The sequence below is a fragment of the Leuresthes tenuis genome, unplaced genomic scaffold (genome assembly GCF_036924035.1).
Source record: "Leuresthes tenuis unplaced genomic scaffold, fLeuTen1.0.hap1 SCAF_20, whole genome shotgun sequence".
Taxonomy (NCBI): domain Eukaryota; kingdom Metazoa; phylum Chordata; class Actinopteri; order Atheriniformes; family Atherinopsidae; genus Leuresthes; species Leuresthes tenuis.
Window position 1 is genome coordinate 16735493 of NW_027325374.1, and position 11517 is coordinate 16747009.

Below are 11517 nucleotides of genomic sequence, written 5' to 3' on the forward strand. Positions count from 1 at the left end.
TTAATGTTTGCTCCTTCTTTTTACAAAACATTGCATTCTTAATATACGGTCATTCTTGATGTTTAACGTGAAGTTTTACCATTTGCAAGTGGATTTACAGTAAAAAAAAATTTAAAAAAGACGGTTTTTACAAGTCCTGTCTGTGTTGTGTGAAGAGGTTTTTATTTGTGACCCAGGAACTAAATATTGAACTTCATATTCTATCATCCACGAATGCTGCTGTATTTTATTGTTTTTGTGTGATTTTAAAAGTGTTTTTGATTGCTTTTGTTTTTTTGTTTTCACCTTTTAATATTGATTTTTTAATTCTGTTTGAGAGTGAACTGCTCACCTTCCACCGTAGATGTCAGTCTGAACTCATTTTACCAACATATGGGAACATATTCATTCCATTGTTATTTGTTCATCTGCAGTGGTTGCTTTCTCTTTTTGATCTTTTTTATTTTTACACAAGTTTAAGTATATATAATGAAGTGTATTACACAAAGAGCCTTTTTTTCTACTAAAACATCAAAACTAATATTATTCATTTTTTTTACCCAGTGTTTATTGATGTGATTGATGTACAAAACATCTGCAACTAGTTTGAACCAAAATAACAGCAGATAACAGCTGCATAGAGACATGGTGCCCTCAGAAGTTGGAGGACACTTAAGATGTTTCAAAGGGAATTGAGTTTTTCACAAACATTCATAAGAAGACCAGAAACACAACTCATTAGTTTTTATGGATTTGAGTTTTTGTTTATTTATTCATTTATGGTTATTTACTTTGAATATTCTTTTGTATATTTTGTATTCTGAAGTTGAATAGAAAATCTTCCTCAGGAGCGGGCTGTCGATCAGGTGCAAAGTCTTCCTCAGTTATAACTTGGTTCACATCTTCTCTGTGCTCAGGGTTTTAATCCAGGACGGGAGTGGCAGTGTTTTCCTTGGTAGCTTAGAGCGATATCATGCTTGAAGACAATTATGTACTACAGAACTTTTAAATTATGTAGTACATAACTTATAGATGATGACTTTTATATTCTCAAGCAATGTATTTGCGATCTTTCTTATAAATCGTCAATAAACTTGCTGACTGAAACTACGATAGACCTGAAAAACGCTCTAACTGGGCCTGGTTTTACGTAGGGTTCCATAACTTCTTTAATGAAACTGTCGATGAACCAGCGGTCTACTCTTACATAGTTTAAATGTATCAAATACAACACATGTTCCTCTGGTGCTCCAGCTGTCCAGGCAAAGCGTGTGAAAATGCTTTTATGGAGTCTAATACTTTTTTCTGGGGTCATGTCGAAATCCTTTCCTTCAATGAGGGGCCAGATTTGATCAAAATAATGATTATAAATGTTGTCGAATAATTGAGGAGGTATATTCATTTCTGCTTTTAAACCCGCTCGATTTATCACTGCTTTCAGTGTTTCCTCAATAATCTTTTTATTATCTTTTGGCAGCTGTTCAATGGATAAAGCATCTTTCTCAGGTGTGGCCTGTCCATCGGGTACAAAATCTTCCACGGGTGTTTCCTCATAGGGCTGCTCATTGGGTTCAAAGTCTTCTTCAGCTGTGGGCTGAACATCTGGTACAAAATCTTCCACAGGTGTTTCCTCTGAGGGCTGCTCATCGGGTAGAAAATCTTCCACAGGTGTTTCCTCTGAGGGCTGCTCATCGGGTACAAAATCTTCCACAGGTGTTTCCTCTGAGGGCTGCTCATCGGGTACAAAATCTTCCACAGGTGTTTCCTCTGAGGGCTGCTCATCGGGTACAAAATCTTCCACAGGTGTTACCTCATAGGGCTGCTCATCGGGTAGAAAGTCTTCCACAGACGTTGCCACTGAAAGCTTGTTACTGGATACAAATTCTATTTCAAGTTTCACCTCTGGTGTCTGGTTGCAATTTTTTCTTTTTCTTTTCATTTTCAGAACCACAGCTTCTTCTGAAGCTGTATCTTCGGACACCAGACAGGTAGGTTTTTTTAAACAGCAAAAAGCGTTTGAAAAGAAACCTTTCAAATCGTTAGGCGTCCTTGGCAATTTCAAAAGGTTTCTTTTAAGACAGGAGATAAGCAGGTAGTCTAGTTCTCCATGTTCTGAATATATTAATTTCAGAACATCTTTTTTTTTACAGCCCTTTTTGGAGCAAAACTTCTCGAAAGTTTTTATGCCAAGTTGTAGCATCCTTTCACGGGACGTATCAAAATCATGATCCTTCACTTCAGCCAAAACGCTTTGCACCAAAAGTTTCTGGATATAGCGAACTTCTTTCACAGGTGTTTCCTTATTTGATTTTGCGTAGGCTTGCATAAGAAAAAAATCAACAACTTGGTTCACAGCTAGTCTGTGCTCTGGGTTTTCATCCAGGACGGGAGTGGTAGTGTTTTCCATGGTTGCTTAGTGATATTCTCTTGAAGACAATTTTCCAAAATCCTCTTGTAATAGATCTCTTCTTAAATGTGAATAATTTCGTGCTGCTGCAATGTAAAAATTTGGAGCATCCAAAAAGACCTAAACCATGAAGTTATGTAAGCTACACGTTAGTTTGTCTGTGTGACGTTAATTCTCTGATCTTTGTGACGCAGATTTGACGTCACACAAAACGTAACCCGTTGATGGAATGGTTCACACGTTTATCGAATTCACGTCCTTTACGTGTTACGTCACTGGAAGTTGACCGGACTTATTTTTTTGTGGCTCCTGTCGCTTTAACCCGGTACGGAGGTGGTCTGGGGAAGGTCAGGTTTGCTCTCCAGAGAGTTTCAACACCACCCATACCCACCCCAAAGTGTTGTCTGAGCAGGTCGTCTCTTCGCAGTACGCTAACCGTAACATTTGGGCGCTGAAAGCAGCGCCGTAACGACAGCTAACGGTGCATTATTGGGTTTGTTTTTAACTCAAACAGCGCTCAACATTGCTTTTGTAACTCCCCGAAGCCCGGGTCAAAATGCACAAGGCTGAGCGGGGCGCTGGTGAAACAGCTGCTGGAGTCGGTGGACAGCAACCTGTTTGACTGCGCCGGGGTCATCTGGGGTCATGTGTTCTTTGCCACCAACAACAGCAGTAAGACGAGGAAGATGTATGCGGATGAAATGTCCGCGTTGGGGAAAAAGGAACACATTTTTACGCCACATGACGCAGTCAAACAGGATGCTGTCCACTGAGTCCAGCAGCTGTTTCACCAGCAACCACTGCAGATGAACAAATAACAATGGAATGAATGTTATGTTGGTAAAATGAGTTCACACTGACATCTACGGTGGAAGGTGAGCAGTTCACTCTCAAACAGAATTAAAAATTCAATATTAAAAGGTGAAAACAAAAAAACCCAAAAGCAATTAAAAACACTTTTAAAATGACACAAAAACAATAAAATACAGCAGCATTCGTGGATGAAATATAATAATAACACATAACAAATAAAAAAACTCCTACCTGACTTTAGCATGACGTCCTCTGCAGATCTCAGGATTGATCTGTTCACGTTGTGCGTTGAGATGCTCTGGCGTTACAATAATGTTATTGAAATTAACCGATTTAACATCCTTTAGTGTACCGAATTGTTCTGCCACAAGATGGACTCAAAAGCCATCAACAGGCGCCAACTGTGAGAAGAGGAGAGCCAGCGGTGATGCTCTCCGGTGGTGAACTCAACGGCGTAGGAAAACGACGGAGAAGCATTTTAAAACTAGATGCTTGACTTTTGCAGCAAACATTAGATGCAATAAATCAAAAAGATATAGGTTTTAAGCAGTAGCTTGATTCACCACTTTTGCTAAACAGCTGACACATGCTGAGAGACAGAATGCTGCAGCAGTTCAATTGCATCGTTTAGTTTTCTGACCGTTTTTGTACATGTGAGACATTTTGAGGAGTCCTGAACCTGACGCAGTCATTCAGAAACACACTGAAAACAGACGCGGACGTTTCATAATCTCTCCTTCCAGCCCGTCTCCTCTGCGTGACTGTTCTGTCAGATCAGCTCACTCAATATACATTACATACTGTCAGGGGCCACTTTTTTAAGCTACTCCTGTGAAAACTGGTGCAAACGAGCTACGCATGTGGCATTCAGGATTCAGATGGTGTCAGAGAGTTGTTTGGTTTTAGCTGGTGAGGGCTACAGGAACCCCCTCCATGTTGAGAAAACCTCAATAGAAATAGTTCCATGTTGTTATTGATATGTTGAAGAAATTTCAGGTAAAAATCCTGCTCTCCAAGGCATTTAGCTGTCAGCTACCAGATGATTTAAAAATAAACTGGATGGAGTGGGTTAAGCTTGCAGCTCCAAGTCGGTGACCAGAAACTAAGTGGACAGCTTGAACAGCCTTTGGACGTCACGTTTCCTTACAAGATACAATAACAACACCCCATAAAGAAATCACAAGCCTTTATTTTCCCAGTAGTGGTGTATGGATGAATGTAACGGGTTGATAAAGAAAGTGGCAGCTGTTTTCAGTTGTCCTTCTTCCGAACAGTCCGTGGAGGGAAGAAAATCTCTCCCAGGTTTGGGAGTAGCCCTCGGCTGTAGTAGTGTCTTTTTGAGTGATCTGGGACGGGGCTGCAAAGGTGATCAGCCGTAGCAGTTGGGTGGCAGTGCTGACAAAAATAACCTCGACTTTTGTACCACTTGTTGGAAGTCTGGTTGACGAGTGCCAAGTAGGAATGAAACAGGGCGTAACCCGCCAGGAGGAAGAAGACGAAGATCAGGAAGCCCAGCATGAAGACAATTCGGGGAAATGTCAGAAACAGATGCTGGAGAGACATGGAGAGCGGAGAGAAAAAAGATTTAAAATTATATCAATTTGGAAGGCATTACAGATGTACAATATATATATGAGATATGGTATGTCAAGAGTACCTGTACAACAAAAAGAGGCCCCGCTGTCTGCTGCTGGCCGTACTCATCTATATAACTGGCTCTTAAGAGGCCCGAGCGCAGCACAGCATGAAGCAGCATGTCCCCTGTCAGCAGGGCCATGTCGCCTGCCATGGAGCACACGCTGAAGAGGTACAGCAGGAAGTAACGCGTGTTCTGAGCGCCGATGCAGTTGTTCACCCAGACGCAGTGGTGGTCGAAACGCTGGACGCACCTGTTGCAGACCCCTGAAGTGAGAGACGGTGTTTACAATGAGAACACAGATATTTCTCATCCGTTTTGTGTGTAAATTGTCCACGAAAAAAGAGCGCAGTTATTTTTCAAATCTCAAAAAACAATATTTCATTCAATTCAATTCAATTCAATTTTATTTATATAGCGCCAGATTACAACAATTGTCATCTCAAGACACTTAAGTAATATAGTCCAATTCAAGCCAATTGGAATTCAATTCATTGTAATCATAATCCAATTAATTCATATAGAGCCAATTAAAAAAAATAATATCCTAGCTAAGGAAACCAACAGATTGCACCGAAACGTGTCTTCAGTCCAATCTCCCGTCCTGAGCGTGCCTGTGGCGACTGTGGAAAGGAACGACTCCCTTTTAACAGGAAGAAACCTCTGGCAGAACCAGACTCAGGAAGGGTGGCCATCCGCCTCGACCATCTGGGGTTTGAGAAGACAGAAAAGAGGGAAAAGAGGGGGGAAAAACACCATAACGCCATTCAAAGGATATCTGTTGGAACAGGGAAACATAGGTTAATAATCACAATAATGTCACATGTACATAAAATCAATTGTGAAATTAAACAGGGGGAAAAAGCAGCTTAACTATGGGATGTTTCAGGATCACTTGAGCCATCCCTAACTATAAGCTTTATCGAAAAGGAAAGTTTTAAGCCTAATCTTAAAAGTGGAAAGGGTGTCTGCTTCCCGGACATTTACTGGCAGCTTATTCCACAAGAGAGGGGCCTAATAACTGAAGGCTCTACCTCCCATTCTACTTTTAGAAACTCTGGGAACAACAAGTAAACCTGCAGTTTGGGAGCGAAGTGCTCTGTTAGGAAAATATCTTACAATTAAATCTTTAAGATATGATGGAGCTCGGTCATTAAGAACTTTATATGTGAGAAGAAGAATCTTAAATTCTATTCTGAATTTAACAGGGAGCCAATGAAGAGAAGCTAAAACTGGAGAAACATGATCTCTCCTGTTAGTTCTCATCAGAACTCTGGCTGCAGCATTTTGGATCAGCTGGAGGCTTTTCAGAGAATATGTGGGACAGCCCAATAATAAGGAATTACAGTAGTCCAATCTTGAAGTAACAAATGCATGGACTAGTTTCTCTGCATCACCCTGAAACAGGATGTTCCTGATTTTAGCAATATTAAAAGGTGAAAGAAGGCAGTCCTAGAAACCAGTTTTATATGTGTGTCAAATGATAAATTCTGGTCAAAAATAACTCCAAGGTTCCTCACTGTAGAACTAGAAGCCAAGGAAATACCATCTAGAGTAACTATATAACTAGACAATTTCTCCCTGAAGCGCTCAGGTCCAAAGAGAACAACTTCAGTTTTGTCTGAATTTAAAAGCAGACAGTTCTGAGTCATCCAGGTCTTTATGTCTTTAAGACAGGCTTGTAGCCTGACCAACCTGTAGGTTTCATCTGGTTTCATAGATAAGTACAGCTGAGTATCATCAGCATAACAATGGAAATTTATGCCATGCTGTCTGATAATGTTACCTAATGGAAGCATGTATAAAGTAAAAAGAATCGGTCCAAGCACAGAACCCTGAGGAACTCCATGACTTACTCCAACGTGTGAGGAAGATTCCTCATTTACAAGAACAAACTGGAATCTATCAGATAAATATGACTTAAACCAGCCTAATGCAGTTCCTTTAATCCCAATAACATGTTCAAGTCTCTGTAACAGAATGCTGTGATCGATCGTATCAAATGCAGCACTGAGATCCAACAGGACAAGCACAGAAACAAGTCCGCTATCAGAAGCTAACAGGAGATAATTGGTAACTTTCACCAGTGCCGTTTCTGTGCTATGATGCACTCTGAATCCTGACTGAAACTCTTCAAACAGATTATTTCTCTCTAATAGAAACAATTTTATTGATGAAGAATCTCATGAAATCATCACTGCTGAGAGTTAAAGGAATAAATGGCTCAACAGAGCTCGGACTCTTTGTCAGCCTGGCAACAGTGCTGAAAAGAGACCTGGGATTATTCTTATTCTCTTCTATCAATGATGAATAATAAGCAGTTCTTGCTTTATGAAGGGCTTTCTTATACGTTATTAAACTATCTTTCCAGACTAATTGAGACTCTTCTAAATTAGAGGAACGCCACTGTCTCTCCAGCTTTCTTGCAGTCTGCTTTAACGCACGCAGCTGTGAATTATACCAAGGAGCCAACCTCTTCTGACTGATTACCTTCCTTTTCAGAGGGGCAACATTGTCCAGTGTTGTACGCATTGAAGCTGTAGTGCTGTCAACAAGAGAGTCAAGTTCTACTGGAGTAAAATGTAGGTAGCCGTCCTCTGTCATATCAGCACATGGCAGTGAAGAAAAGGATGATGAAATCAACTCTTTAAATCTGGTTACAGCAGTCTCTGACTTCTATATGTAGAATTCTTCTCAGAAACCGTGGAGTCAAGTAATGTAAATTCAAAAGTTATTAAAAAATGGTCAGACAAGACAGGGTTATGAGGGAACACTATTAACTGTTCACTCTCAATGCCATAAGTCAGCACAAGGTCAAGGGTATGATTAAGGCAGTGAGTAGGTCTGTGAACACTTTGAGAAAATCCAATAGAGTCTAATATAGAATTGATCTTTTTCAACATCTACATGAATATTAAAGTCACCCACTACAATGACTTTATCTGTACTCAGCACTATCTGGGATAAAAACTCTGAGAATTCAGAGAGAAACTCAGAATAAGGGCCAGGTGGACGATATACACAACAACAAACACAAGAGGTTTTTGTGATTTCCACTTTGGGTGGGAAAAACTGAGAATCAGAGATTCAAAAGAGCTAAAACTAATCTTGGGTCTAGGACTGATTAGTAACCCTGATCTGAAGATAGCTGCCACTCCTCCTCCTCTGCCTGTGGTTCTAGGAAAATGAACATTTAAATAGTCAGAGGGAGTTGATTCATTAATGCTAACATGATCCTCCTGCTGCAGCCAGGACAAAATATATCAAAATGATGATCACAGATCAAATCATTCACTAACAGAGACTTCGAAGGGAGAGATCTAATATTCAGCAAACCACATTTAATAGTTAGATGTTTTTGTTCAGTTAAAGTTTTAGTTTTAAATTTTTGACTAATAAATTCGTCCATATTTCTAGAAATGAGAGCCGCTCCTTCCAAAGTGGGATGGATGCCGTCTCTCCTCATCAGACCAGGTTTTCTCCAGAAAGAAGAATATGTTCCCATATGTTGGTAAAATGAGTTCAGACGGACATCTACGGTGGAAGGTGAGCAGTTCACTCTCAAACAGAATTATAAAGTCAATATTAAAAGGTGAAAACAAAAAAACAAAAACAATTAAAAACACTTTTAAAATGACACAAAAACAATAAAATACAACAGCATTCGTGGATGATAGAATATGAAGTTCAATATTTAGTTCCTGGGTCACAAATAAAAAAACTCCTTCCCTGACATTAGCATGACGTCCTCTGTAGATCTCAGGATTGATCTGTTCACGTTGTGCGTTGAGATGCTCTGGCGCTACAATAATGTTATTGAAATGAACCGATTTAACATTGTCAGAAAAATTCTCTCAAAATTAGGTCCAGAGTCGCTGGATACGATTAACACAAAACATTTATTTCTTGCAAGAAAGAGACAAGTCCGCACAACCTGTCAGGAAGCTGGCTCAGAGTTGTCTGACTAACAAAATGGTACTATTGCTATTTATATTGTTTTTGCTTGCTGGCCACACAATGTTATGGGAAATGGACATTACTAGCCATATAATGTTATGGGAAGACGAGTTCAGACAGTCAAAACACTTTTGCTTGCTACATAGTATTATGAGAACCAAAAGACAGGAGGAGGCCTCCCCCATCACAGAAACTCTTAGAAATTTGAAATTTGGAACTGTTTTGGGAATCATGGACGCCTCGTCATCTGGACTAAAGAGGAGAGGGACCACTGAACTTGTTATCAGCACTCAGTTCAAAAGCCTACATCTCTGATGGTATGGTGGTGCATTAGTGCCTCTGGGACTGGAAACGTCCCCATCTGGAAAGGTTCCATCAGTGCTGAAGGGTATATACAGATTTTAGGTCTTTTTCACGGAAGGCCTTGCACATATCTCAGTAAGACAATGCTAAACTGCATACTGCATCTATTACAACAGCACGGCTTCATGGTAGAAGAGTCCGGGTGCTGGTCTGACCTGCCTGCAGTCCAGCTCTTTCACAAGCTGAAAACATATTACAAAGAGGACCCAAGACTGTCGAGCTGCTGGAGTCCAATATCTGACAAGAATGGGACAACATTCCTCTCCCAAGAGTTTAGCAGCTGGTCTCCTCAGTTCCCAGATATTTAAAAGAAGAGGTGACGCTACACAGTGGGAAACAGGGACCTTTCCCAGCTTTCTTGAAATGCATTGCTGCCATCAAACCCTTTTTATAATCTCTATGGGATGAATATACATATTCTTTTATTCAATTCAATGGAAACAAACATCTCATCGTCTGTAAAAAATCTTCCACAAAAGGATAATAATCCACACCAGCCCACGTTGAAGGTTCCGCCGTGATCTGATGAAAACAAAAATCTGTGAAAAAAAGCGGTGCACGATGGATGGCCCAAGAATCATCCAATTAGAAAGCTGCAGCAGGCAGACAAAAATCTGTAAACTCTCTGAATTTTTTATTTTTTTCCAAATTAAAAAAAAATGTGGGTTGCTACAATTTTGTCATATTTTATTCACTTTGGATGCATCTGCTCATTCAAAGCTAAAACAATTTTTACCCAAATTGTTTTAGAGATGTGAGCAATCCTTAAGATCTTACAATTGGTATGTGTCCTCTAGTGAATAATTGTAATATCGTACTGAATATCAAAAGAAGACGGTCTAAATAGCCTTTCTACTGGTTTGTCGTTTTCATGTTGCAAGTTTTGAACCTTTCATCTGAAAATCCCTCTGATGATGATATCAGCGTCTCCATCAGCCTGGTGGTTCTTTTTTTCAAACCCTTTTCATAATTTTGAAATTGTGACAGTCCTGCATCTCACTGGTAACCAGTGCAGCTCAGCCAGAACTGGAGTGAAGTGATCCCTAACCCACCCAGATAGCTAAATAGTACGGTTAGTGAACTGTCTTCAAATGACTGGGACATAAAGAGTGGCAGGAACACAACAGTGGAAGTAAATACTGTGTTTTTCAAAGACTGAACCAAAGGGCACCGTGCGCAACGACTACCAAAAGTGACCTAAAATGGAGCCTTGTGGGATTCCACATTTAAAGAAACAGTATAAGCTTCTCCCTATTCTGACAGAGACCATTTTATTTGAAAGCAAGGCTGAGAAATGGAAAAAGTAAACCATTTTAATACGTTTAAGCAGAATGTTGTCTGCTGTATCAAAAGCTTGAGATCAAGAACTTAAAACAACAAAGGAGCCAACATCAACAGGTAAGTCATGAACAGTCATTGGAGACCATCAGTAGAGCAAACTGCAGTGGAATGTTCAAAAACCAGACAGGATCTTACCGAGGATATTACGTGAATTCACGAGACGTCAGTAAAAACAACTTTTTCCAAGAGGTTACAGATGGCTGGCAATTTTAAAATGGGCCTGAAATTTGAGGTCATCAAGGTGGCAAAAGATGTAAGCGGTTCCCAGTCAGCTGTGCAAAGAAGTTGGAGCAAGCACCAACAAAACTGGAAGGTTGTAAAGGGGAAACATACAGGTCGATCGAGGAAGACGGTGGAGCGTTGTGACAAAAAACTCACAGCAATATGCCCGAAATAAAATTTAAAAAAAAGAGGAAAAACTTAAGAGAAGTCAAGACAACTTAAGAGAAGGAAATGGGATTTACCGTGGGGTAAACCATCACTAACCCCTAAACAATAGAAAAACAAAGTGGGTCAAAGAGGAGCAGTCATTGACTGTGGATGAAAGTGATATTCAGTAATGATTTACCAGTCACCACTGGACAAAGCGATGATCCAATAAAACGCTGCCGGAAGAAAACGAGCTAACTTACACCATCCTCAATGACTTGTGGCTGATGTCAGAGCAAAGTGCGTCCCAACTTTTCCTCAGGAAACACACGCACACTCAATGACGTGCCCCACAACCAGATCTCAGTCCGACTGTGGATTTATGGTGGAAGTTAAAAATAAAAAAGGGTCTGTGACCATTCTCTACAGGATGTGGCCGATCCGTTAGCCTCTACAGAAGAAAGTTGGAACCTGATTGATGACGAGTAGTTTTTCATTAGAAAAGAAAAGCCAGAGGAGCTGCGAGAGCCAATTGTGTTCATCGTTCTTCAATTTTGAGGAATGTTTTTTGGTTTTTTTTGGACAGGAGTTGTACTTTACTCTCAAAAAAGCTACTGTGTTTGTTTTGTGAAAAAAAAAAGGAAAAAAAATA

The 11517-nt window shown here is 40.1% G+C and overlaps 1 protein-coding gene across 1 annotated transcript; it reads right to left on the reverse strand.

Annotated features, from left to right (window-relative positions):
• Positions 1-4368: 4368 nt before the first annotated feature.
• LOC140278286 (palmitoyltransferase ZDHHC4-like) lies at positions 4369-5103 on the reverse strand. The gene is made up of 2 exons (XM_072373263.1): positions 4857-5103; positions 4369-4750 (listed from the first exon to the last, which is right to left on the reverse strand). The coding sequence occupies exons 1-2, from the start codon at positions 4986-4988 to the stop codon at positions 4451-4453; spliced, it is 432 nt and encodes a 143-aa protein (XP_072229364.1). The 5' UTR covers positions 4989-5103; the 3' UTR covers positions 4369-4450.
• Positions 5104-11517: the final 6414 nt, after the last annotated feature.